The 12,017-nt window shown below is 45.2% G+C and overlaps 1 protein-coding gene across 4 annotated transcripts in view; it reads left to right on the top strand.

The window, feature by feature from the left end:
• The window catches only part of LOC112575123 (rap guanine nucleotide exchange factor 1-like), a 64,990-nt gene that overhangs the window by 12,979 nt on the left and 39,994 nt on the right, over positions 1-12,017 (top strand). For all 4 annotated transcript variants that reach the window (XM_025256714.1, XM_025256713.1, XM_025256717.1 and 1 more), the window contains exon 2: positions 10,048-10,223. In XM_025256714.1, the coding sequence (XP_025112499.1) occupies positions 10,048-10,223 (176 nt within the window). The remainder of the gene's footprint in view (positions 1-10,047; positions 10,224-12,017) is intronic.

Genomic DNA, 12,017 nt, shown 5'->3' with positions numbered 1-12,017 from the left:
AAATCTCGCCTGCTGCGGTAAGTGTTTTGTAAGTTTCTGTGCGTGTTCATAAAACATTCGTTCTGTTCTTGCTGGCCGGCTTGAAGGCGGCATGGCTTTCTTTGGCTCTTGTCTCGCCACCTGGTCGCGCGAGAAGCTTCTGGTAAAACTCACAAGCGGGTGGCTTCCCCCCGACGAACGGTCCGTCCCATGCAGATGAGTTCCGCCTGTCACGTCGGCTTGCCAACCTGTGCGCGTGCATGCTCGGCACGAATACCGTGCGAGGGTGTGTTTCTGTGTGTTGGGGGGTATGGGGTAGGGAGTGAGGCAGAAGAGTTGGTTTCTCACATTGGCAAGTCTCCAGAAGGTCAGAACTAGCGTACCTAGTCTTAACTCAGCCCACCCCTCCCATCTCGCTAGGTCTGTTTTTAGTAACGTACTCTCACCTGGGTGGAAGCAGGCCGCGCTTAACGAGGCCGCGAGACAAGCAAGCACCTCTTTCACCCATTACCCACCCCCCTTTTCACAAGCGCACCCGCACTCAGCCTCTGGGATGATTACGGGCCGTTGATCTCGATACCTCGGAAGTAGCGGAAGGTGGTTTGAGATACCTTGGAGGTGGCTGTCATCCCGAAGAAGTGTTATGACGACTCCGTAGTGTAGATAACCTCGGAAGCAGCTGTGATCTGGAAGCAATTGCTGTAGCTAGTCCGGTGGTCTAGATACCTAGAAGTTTTTTTTTCTCCTTTTTTTTTTCTCATCCTACCTACAACCCCCACCTTCTCATCTGGCCTGTAGCTACTTCGCCAGATATTTTCCTTTTCTTCTTCTCGGAAAAATCAAGTGGTCTTTCCCTTCTCTCTTGCTGACGGACGTGTAGTAAGAACTCGGATCCTCCTCCTAACTTTTGGCCATCTTTACCTATAAAATTGCTTACCTTTCTTTTGCCTCTGTTGTGGGTAATGGGGATACAACGTGGACATGAGCTAGTTGAAGACTGGAGCCTCGCAAATCCTTGAGTTTACACAATTTTAGTTTGTTTGTTTGTTTTTTCGTGTACTTCGTGCGCTCGGTCTGGCGTTCGTTCTTATATTTTTTATTTATTTTTTTTTTGTTTTTTTTTTGTTTTGAGAACTGCTCATTTGCGATTAATAAAACCCCCAAACTTACAGCTAGAAGATTCGCGAACTTATTCTACGGCTCTAGAGTATATCACAGCGGTATGTATGATGTCTTGGATATACTCTAGCTTGTGGGTATGATGTTGGCATGATTTAGTGTGACCTTTGGCATCAGGTAAACCTTATCATAGTAGCATCATAGTTGCTACGCATCCTAATCACAAGCATGCAAGTGAAATGTGAAAGTGTAGGCCACGTTTACATCACAGGGAAGTGTAATGCCATGTACAGTGTTTGTCAGGTCAGTGCGAGCACCATCATCCTGCTGACTGTATTTACAGCCGCGGCCATTGCGTTGTGTTCACGTTGTCGAGCGGCTTGCTGTTCCGCCAGTCGCCGCTTCTCCTGCCGCGGCGAGCCGGCGTGTTATCGATCCCATTGTTATTATCGTCCTCGCGCTGCCCTCACCTTCACTGTCGCAGTGTCGTAGCCTGGGCCGATGTCACGCTGAACCATTACGTCATGGTGGCTGCAGGCGGGCGGGTCGGCCGATGTCGAGCAGTACAATTACGTCACTGCCAACACCCGGGGTGGTGATTGGTGAGGCGCTGGTGTCGCCCGCCGTTGCATTTCTTAGACTGTGGGTGAACGTGATGTCACGCTGTGCGTTACGTCACTCAAACGACTTGGGGGTTACGGTCTGGAGTTAACGGACTACGGGTTGGTGTCGCGCAGTTCCGTTACACCTCTCTGACCTCACAGGCGACCAGTTACAGAATCTTGTTTTGTTTGTGGCTTAGTTTATGGGTTTTTTTTTCTGAGTAAGATGTGGTACCAAAACACGTATATATGACCTACCAGTCTGTAGTTTCCTACCGAAATTCTCCTCTTTTTTTTAAGAAAAAGAAACGTATCCCATAGACTGTCATCCAGCTCAGCAATGTTTAGCATAATATTTGAACAACTACTTCCATTTGAACTACTTCCCTTTGCGGTCTTAGAGAGTGAATGTCGGTCGCACCGCCACGTGGTGCTGCACTGTGATCGCGCCGCCCGGTAATCTTTCCGACAGATCACTGATAGCTTTGTGTAGGTTGATAAAGCGGTTTAGAGCTGACTTTTTTGTTGTGTTTGTTTTGTGTTGAGTTTCATGTCCTCAAACATTTCGGCAGCTTCGTTAAGATTATTATTACTTTTTTTTTATTATCGCCTATGTGCCAGTGCATAAATAATTGCAGACCAGTAGAAACGTATTGCATGCTTCTACACAAGTCAGTGCAGACATAATAATGGTTATACAGGGTCTGTGCAGACATGTTGCATGCTTATGTACAAGGCATTAAGACATAGTAATCCGTATACTGACGTAATGCATGCTTATATTTATGTCCATGCAGACGCAAAAATGCTTACACACAGACCGGTTTAAACTAATCCATGTATCTGAATACAGACTAATGAAAATAGGCATTTGTTTGTACATGCACAGATATCTACAGACACTGCTCTGTACACGCATGTGGTATATAACAGTTTGTACACAGTCGTGTGTATGCGTGCACCAGCACCGACACGAACAGCGCCAGTTGTAGCCCTCGGCGTGCCTCGCGCATCCCTCTACACTCTGTAAGCACTTACGGTGCCATCTGCATCACTGGGAATTTCCCTGCTAGCTCTCGATGCACCACTTTTGTGTGAGAGAGAGAGCGTGCGCTGCTTGCTCGTTCGCTTGTTCCCTCCTTCTATCACCTTGACCCCGCTTTCCCCGTGTGCATAGAATCCGGCGACATCCTCAGGTAAGAATACTGACACATGATAACGGGCTTCCCGCGTTGTCGGGTAGGTCACTTCCGCCGAAATGTCAGTGCCAAGGACCACCTCTCAGCTCCCCACCCCCATCTCCACCCGGGTGTAGAGTAGGAAAATAGGCGCGCCTCTAGAGATGGTGAGTTGAGCTTATTACTCCAGTACCATCCACGACTTTTCTTTTTTTTTATTATTATTTTTTTTTTTATCTTGCACCGACATCAACGCATGCACACACCGGCTCTTGATCTCTTGTTGTAGGGAGTGTGAGGAAAATGCAATATATCTATGTGTTCACTGGTGACTGATTTTTGTCCAAGTTGCTGCAACGAGATGCTTTAAAGTCAGGACCAGATAAAGCTGTAACTACTTGTAGCAGCATGTGCCTGAAGCGAAACTATTTACTGTTTATTTATTTTTCATGACAAGGTAGTAGCTCGTCAGCGTGTAGGAATTTTTTGTTATGGGTATTGTTGATTGTTGTTGTCTTTCAGTATAGAGAAGAAGCCAAGAAAAAAAGCGGAAGAATAAAATGGATGGATAAAAAGGAGCGATGACATAGAAGTTGATTTCACCTTTATTCAGTTTAGGATTCTGTTAGTAATTTATTTATTTATTATTATTTTATTTATTTATTTATTTATTTTTTGCAATTGTAGATGAGACTTACACATTCAGAACTATTTCGCGCCGTTCAGTCGTCGCACACAGAGGTTGGCAGCCTGACAAACATCACAAATGTGAAGGGTCTACTCTTAAATTTGTAATTCGGTTCCTTTAAGTGCTGCACTGGAATGGGGCACTCATTCGTCCTTCAACGTTACTTGTCTGCATGAGAGTATTTCGTCAATTATTCAGCGCATGCGCAGTCCCCTCTGATCGGCGGTTAAAGCGGATATTGGGGTCCGTCTATTAGCTTGTGCTTTTACCGAGACATGAAAGTAAAGAGATGGGTGAAAACATTACTTTTATGTTATTAGCTGCCGCAACAGTAAATTAAAAAAGGCAGAAGGAAAGTTAATGTTAAATGGAAAAAAAAGAAATGTGTAGAGCGATGTTTTGTCTATTGACTAAACTTCACCGTGATGTGCTTGTCGTACTCCCCATATATATATATACTGCAATAAATTAATAAAAAATGATATTGTAGTTACAGTTTCCACCCCTTCTGTCTAGTTTTCCTCACTCGCATAAAAAGGTGTTGATGATAGTGACCGAGAAATATTCTCTCTACCAGCCCACAGTTAAGGTGGAAGAGTTAGACACAAGCAGACAATGCAGGTCTCGTTCACGCATTATTCGCTTTCATCAGTTTTCCTTGTTCCATCTACCCCCTGCCTACACTTACTACTACAGCGAGAGCAGGCCATCGTATAACCCAGCACTTCTTTTGATTTCAATGGCTCTTCCTCCATGCTAATGAAGCTAACATCGTGAAGCTTGTAGACGGGAAAGAACGATAAGCCACGCACATTGGCTTGCCTCCCTTTTCCTGGTTTGCGCACGGCACTAAAACTGCTAAATTCTGATTATTTGTTGCCATAGGACACCGATCAAAATGAAAAACCCTCATTACGAGTACTGTGGACCCCTCCTCTCTTGCACTCACCCCTCCCCCAACACACACACAGAGTTGCTATGGGTGGATACAAGAGGAACACGGGGATGGGAGGAAGGACTATGTTGTTCTTCCCTGGTGGAGCTACCATGACACTTTTTGTATGTTCACAGTCTTGCTCAGTATATCGGCTTTCAGTTATGGTCAGACTTCCCGATAGGGGGCGCGGTTTCTCACGCAGACGCTGTTGACAGGTCATGTACCGCTGACTCACAACTGAACATCGACACGAGTGTAACGAGTTTCTCCTGTGTGGGATAACTTAGTGCTTTATTGTTGTAGTGGCTGTCCCATCCGTCCATTGTCAGAGCCCTCATTTACAATTGTTGTGTTTAATTAAAATTGTTGCTGTTAGACCCTCACATAAATCAATTGAAGGTTTTTATCCACCAGCCGCAGAAAAGAGTGTATATATATATTTCAATTTATGGTGAATTAATATCATTAATTAATATCGTGCGCTCTGTTCCTGATGTCAGTGATTTATTTCACGTTTTCGTGCATGTAACATTATGTGTCCATGTCATCTGATAACAGCTAATGACAAAATGTCAGTTTTCACACAATGATAATGTGATAATCCGTGGGCTGTCCGGTCTGAATTTTTCTTTAGGTTTTCCGATTCTGGTCTATATTGTGTGTATGTGTCCATGCATATTTGAGATTTAATTTATCAGAATGTTTGCGTGGAACTTCTAGAGATAGAGGAGGGGGGCGTAGTGGTGTTAGGGCGTGCTCACCCCACGTGGCTGGGTGTGGACATCACGCGGCCGAGTGTCGCTGTACTTGAGGTTTGGGCGTGAAAGACGGAAGACCATGTAACACGGACCAAGTGTCATTTGTCTGTTGGAGAGTCCACTTTGGGGGTGCTTGTCCCAATGGGGCTTCTTAGTCGGACACACAACATTGAATATGTGTGATTGTTTGGCAAATGCTACTGTGACTATCGTACAGTGTGTCAAACATGCTGTGTTAACGACGATGACCACGACGACAACTCAGACGACTGTCCGATGAGCGCAGTGTCATGTGAGGGGTGGGGATGGAGAGAGGAAGTCGGTGGTTGAGAAATTCCTGGCAGTGATATTTGACGGGCAAAGTACGGACAGTCCAGTGGTGCAAAGTTTGTTACCACTCCTATGATGGTCGACTGTCGTGGGTTCACAACTCGTCTCGGGAATGCTATTTCTCTCCACTTGACACCTGTTCACACAGGCCCAGCTTCTTTCCCACGATACAGCCTGAATTGTTGACTAGATGTCACTCTGTGTCTCAATTCCCCCTTCCCTCTTCCTTCCTCCATCAGGGTTTAGTACTGTAGCTGTACTGATCTCTCCTCACACTACTTCGTCTGATTTGATAATCCTCATATCACTCTCTGCATCTCGCCTTAGGTGATACTTTCACTCACTGACCGACATATGTAGATACACAGTTCTGTAGCCGTGTTCAGCCACACGTGGGGTCAAGGAAGCTGCTTGTGAACTAGTGCGGAAGAATTATTAACTGAAACGTGCTAGACTTTTTTTTTTCTTCAAAATCTGAAGCGGCTCAGATATATATATAACCCGAGGGTATTTGCTTACATACCCCACGGCTCGAAATCCCCGACCAACTCCTACTCCCTCCTCTGAGGGGTGGAAGTGTCAGCGTGATGTCGTCCTCCGGCATTTTGCAGACGAAGACGATCGATGATAGAGATGACTCCGCATCAGATGTGACCTACATTTCGTGACCTCCGGAAGGAATTGCAGCGTGCAGCCCGAGCTTAAGGTTCTGAGTCGCTGCTCGCTTCCCCTCGCGAGGAAGTCGGGTTGAACGAGCAGCGCGTATTTCACTGATAAAAAAGTCTCGAGTGAAGTGGTGAATCCTCGAGATTATCCTTATTTCCAGCTTCGGTAAAGTTGTAGATGGGTCCGTAAGAACCGTCACGTGACCTACCATCTTCCTCCCGTTTTTTTTCCCTATCTTCTAATCATAGCGATCATCAAGTTTCATATATCCCAACATTATAGATGCACAGGTCAATATTGCACAAAAAGTTTCAACTCAGATTAACAGAAAAAGACAAAAAAGGAAAGGTAACCCCTTACAGCCAGTTTGGCAAAGGGACATTACTCTCTTTTTGGTAATGGTAATATTGGTAATGGGGTGATAATGGATTTTATGGTTGACCTGTCGAAACAGCTTGACCTTATGTTAGCTGCATGCTCGCTGGAGAGGAAGTAGCTTTTATTTTTCCTTCTGAAGTCCGTTGTTTGTCTATTGTGTAACAGGATCAGTCATTTGTTTACAGCATATAAACAACAACAATTGTTATCTGGTGTGTTTGTCTGATTACAAACGGGGTTATCTCGCCTGTTCAAGGTGCGTGTATTTATCGGAAGACTTGTATGAGGCTGTTCAGGATATAGGTGCGAATGAAGACTGTCAGCACGCGGTAGAACGATGTCTGGGCAGTGGTGCGGTGCAACTGTTGTGTTCAATCAGCTTTCATTAAGGTCCTTTGATAGTTAAATGGCCTAGCTGGACTTCAAAAGCATGTCCATTCGCTGGCTGGAGCAGTCCAGGGCACAGATGCTTGAGTATGAAGACTAAAGCTTCTCGACACACCAAGCTCGCTGTCTTTGGGTGGCTCATCGTCTGACTAGACGATTCCTGGTAATTAACATTTGCTCCAGCCATTTTGTCAGCACAGAGGACTGTACATTTTCTCACAAGATCGAGCAATTTACACTGTCATGTGCCTGTGCTGATCCGATGTTATTGGTTGCTAAGCAACCGTTCGTTCTGCGAATGCGGTACTGTGTCAGAGAAAGGACATTCCATCTTGATACTTCGGATGGAACCGATAGGTGATTGGTGCAGGTAAGGCTCATTTGTGAACTAATGTTGTGGTTTTTTTTTTAACATCAATAATATTGATCTAAAACGATTATCCTCAAGAGTTGAAAAAAAGTAAGTTTGTGAATCAAAAGGTCAAGGGTTCGAATCCTGTTGCTGGACAAAATTGAAATTTATTTTGCGACATCCAGAGCGCTTACTGACTGCGCCCCAGCTGGGTGGCGGGGCTTGACTGCATCACCGCCACACACACACACAAAACAACAACAACAACAGCAACAACAACAGAAATTTAAAAAAAAAAAAGAAAAAAGCCGAAAATGAAAGCTTGGTCTTAGCCGTGACGATGATAGCACAGAAGGTGGAACTGATGCCTCAAACAAGAACAGAGCAGAATGAGGCAGCACCAGCAGCGATGTTGTTGTTGTTGCTGGTGGTGATGCTGCTGCTGCTGCTGTTATTTTTACATTGTGCTCGTCCTTTTTGCTGCTCTGCTGGCAGACTATTCTGAGACCCCATGGCACTCACGATGGCCTATAATTATCTCCCAAAATGTGCGATTAGTTTTTTTTAAAGGCGGACCGTGACGGTGACCTGCCTGTGAACTCGTTATTCTTGTCGGAGTGTTTGTGAGGGCTTATTACAGCGAGCGAGTGACTGGGGCGGTCACAGCATAATTTGGCGAGTTTGACAGGGACATCACACAAGACCTTTCGATGACCTCTTGTCTGGCTAATTCTACGTCGTTGGTGGGAAGTGTGGATAGAATTGGTAGGGTGGAAGCAGATTAGTCGGCGGGTGTTTATCTGTCGAACAGCGTGTTGTGGTGGGGTCAGTGGTGTATGTTGCATGGGTTTGTTCCTTTTACATTTAATGGAACAGTTTGACTGTAAAATGGATTGCACTTTTGCTGACTTCGATGCTCCCTACCTCAGCCTTTTGTCTGGTTTGCCGATTTTTTTTCCTTCTAATTTGTAAGATGTCGGTATCTCTGAGATCAATTGTCGCAGCCAGTGACAAAGGCATTATTTGATAGCGTGCTATGTGGCACTACAGTATATGTCTTGTATATAACTTGACAGACCAATGGTATTCTTTTACTAGATGAGAAAGTTACAGAATATAACAAAAAAAAAAAAAAAAAAAAAAAAAACGAAGTACATATTATTTTATGCCGGCATTTGAATGCTAGGTCGGGTACATGACTGGCAAATTTAGAAGACATGACTTCCCCCACTTTCAATAACGAGGAAGAAGTTCAGACGCTTACATTATGTTCAAACGATTCTGTCTTTATTTTTATATTATAGTTTTTATTTTCGGCTTTGCTTTGTTATTTTGTTGAATCTCCCCTGTATCGTGATGAGGAAATCGGTGACATGAAAGATATCAAGTGTCTCTCCGCCTCAGGGCTTCGTTCTTCGAAGATGAGATTGGACTGTTATTTACTGTAGAAAGTAAATGTTTACATGAAAACATGATTCCATGTGGATGCATAATCGAGAGCTTGAGATTCTACATCTGAAACAGATGAATGCTAACTCATGTTAGTTGTGTTGACTAGAAGTGGATTAGCTTGTAGCTGCAGTTAAGTTTAATTACAGGAAGAGACGTTTTATTGGCTTAGTATCTCAAGGGACTTAATTCGTTCCGCTTAGATGCCCCTGGATGCACACACGTTAGCACGGCACGCGACAGTGCCAGTCGTGTGTCTTCAGGGGCCGTATTCATGAGCGGAAGTCTTGTCTCCTTAGTTATACACGGGGTCCACACTCCGCGGATGTCGTTTTGTAGTCATGAATCAGTGGCAAAGATGTCCTGGGGTAAAGTAACATAAAGCAATATCCTTCAGGTCTGGAAAGTGCGTCGTAACTATGGAGACGAGACATTTTTCCTTGATTTTTCCATTTTTTATATATCTCTGACGAGTAACGACTTATCCTTTTCGTGAATACTGCCCCTGGTTGCTGCCTTAATAAAGTTGGGCGCCACGTATGCTTCCTTGTGATAACATGCACGAGAAATATAAGCAGCTGATCAGTGGTCCCCACTCTTTCTCCCTCTCTCTCTTTTTTTCTGGTATTTATATACTCACACACCCACATTTTTATACACTCCAAAGTATGGCGACTGTCGTAAATCTGCTAAGTTTATTTGTTGCACTTCACTCGCTCCAGCTCTTAACAGACTATCATGTCCGACAGTCTGCCGAGCACATTTCCCTTCACACCCAGTGCCACAGCGAGCTTTCTTCTGTCTGACATTATACTGGACCACCTGTTCAAACAGTTGCAAGAATCAGCCGTGTTTATGGCGTCTTTGGCATTCTGGGATATTCCCTTTCTTGTCATGCTTCTATTCTTCTTCCTCTTACCAACACGGAACTACTGCTTTACGACTCCGTCCTGGTCACACCCTAAAAGGATTTTGCCTGCTGCTTTTATTTACAAGAAAAACAACAATCAAACAAAAACAAAAAAAAAAAAAAAAACTGATAGGAATTTTAGGGGATTTTGGCTCAGTCACGTGGGTTTATAGTATAACATATCCTAGTATAAAATGAATTCTTCTGTACGAGAGTTAAAAACAAAATTGAGGTTCAGGAAGTAAGGCTAAAACTTGGGCTGACATTTAAGTTCGACCCTGACATGAAAGCGGCCGCTGGTTTGTCTGTTACAGAGAGGACGTCAGGGTCCAAGATGCTGAAGAAGGCGCGGTCCTTCCGTGACGACATCAAGGTGCGCATCAAGCGGCGGCCCTCCACCGGCGTCCAGCAGATGATCCCCAGCGACAAGAATGTCAAGGGCAAGAGCAAGGCCGACATTCCTTCCGGCGACGAGCACGACGGCGATGACGTCAGTTGCTATGTGTTCGTGACGTCCGCTATACGTGACTCTCACTTTGTTTGACGTACCGTGACTCTCGCTTTTGTGTGACGTCCGCTACGTGACTCTCACTTTGTTTGACGTACCGCGACTCTCGCTTTGTGTGACGTCCGCTACGTGACTCGCTGTGTGACGTCCACTACGTGACTCTCACTTTGTTTGAAGTCCCGTGACTCTCGCTTTGTGTGACGTCCGCTACGTGACTCGCTGTGTGACGTCCACTACGTGACTCTCGCTTTGTGTGACGTCCCGTGACTCTCGCTTTGTGTGACGTCCGATTCCAATCTTTCACTGTTCGTGACATCTGATTTATTATTTTCTGTTTGTGACGTGAGTTTCTGTGTTCTCGACAATCATTTTGTAACTGTTCTCGACCTTTCGATTCGCTGTTTGTGACGTTCAGTTCGCAAGTTTCCACGTTCGTCACACTCTGTGGCCCCCACGTTGCGCTAGAAGCAGAGGGCAGCGCGTGTCTGTGGGTCAGGTGAAGGTGAGGGTCAGTAAGACTATTTTGCAATGCCGCCTGTCGTGGGAATCTGGGAGGCAGGGCTCGTGAGAAGATGGCGAGAGGCAGAGTTGTTATCATGTGCGATGAAATGCGCGGCATTAGGCGACGGGGGGAAGGAAGCAAGAGTAGTGACATCCTGAACACAAGGGCTGCCAGTGCACGAGATTTGCGTCTTCGTCACGTGGCTCGCTGATGTCATCTTGCAGGTCACGTACGTCCACTCTCTAATGTACATCATTTTTCCTTCCATCCTTTCGACTCCAGTCGCCTGCTGATGCTGGACCAAGGACTGCCTCGGAGAACATTCCGTTCCTGCATTTCCCGACGACAGTGGTCAGGTGTCCGACCAGCGTTTTATTTTCATCAGGGTTTTTAAATAATAATTAATGGGCCGTTACAACAATCGAATATTAACATGGAAGTCTTCCTTTCGAAGTAAAGCCACTGTGTATGGTTACAACAGTGCACACAATGCTAGTCCATCTTCACCTCCCTTCCCCTCCCTTCCCCTCCCTTCCCCATTTTGTTTGTCTGTTAGCTACTTCCCTACTCGTCTTCCTCTGCAGAATCACGATACCCTCGATCAGTTCTTGTTACCCGATTCCTCTTTGTATTTTCTGTATCAGTCATCTTTTATTAATTATCAGTACTTTTGTTTATCCTTCCATCCTTTGTATGTTGTTCCTTACGAACACGATATAAATCACGCATTTATTATTATTATTATTATAATATAATAAAGCATTAGAACAAAAATAAGACATGGAATAGACAACATCAAAATCAATCAAAAGTCAGGAGTTGGGAGGGCGATGCTGCAAGACCCACGTGGCGGCCAGACCTTTGAGTATCCGGACAATGTGACAAAAATGCTGACCTTAAAGTCCACGTGTTGCTGATAAATATCGGCTTTCTTTCATTTGTTTTATTATATTTATTATTATTATTTTGCGCTCGCAGCGAGGAAATACGATCAAAGGTCGCGTGTGGGTTAGTCGAGAGGTCAAAGGTCGTACGTCTTTCGTCTGGGAGTTGGTTTTCATCGGATTCACCTGTTTGCACCCGTGGACACTGAAAGACAGTGGGGTGCGGGGTAACTGCATGTGGTCAGTGGAGGAGAAACTGGAGGTGGTCGGAGGAGGAGGAGGAGTACGCAGCAAGGTTGAGCGGGTTCGGCGGAGGAGAGGAAGAATAAAACGCGGGGCAGGAAAAGCGACAGGAGGCGTGGCGCGCGGAATAACTTGTTCTCCGTGCAC

This window comes from Pomacea canaliculata, linkage group LG11, assembly GCF_003073045.1.
Source record: "Pomacea canaliculata isolate SZHN2017 linkage group LG11, ASM307304v1, whole genome shotgun sequence".
In the NCBI taxonomy this organism is placed as follows: domain Eukaryota; kingdom Metazoa; phylum Mollusca; class Gastropoda; order Architaenioglossa; family Ampullariidae; genus Pomacea; species Pomacea canaliculata.
The sequence above is the reverse complement of the archived record's forward strand: the minus strand, read 5'-3'. Positions and strand labels throughout refer to the sequence as shown.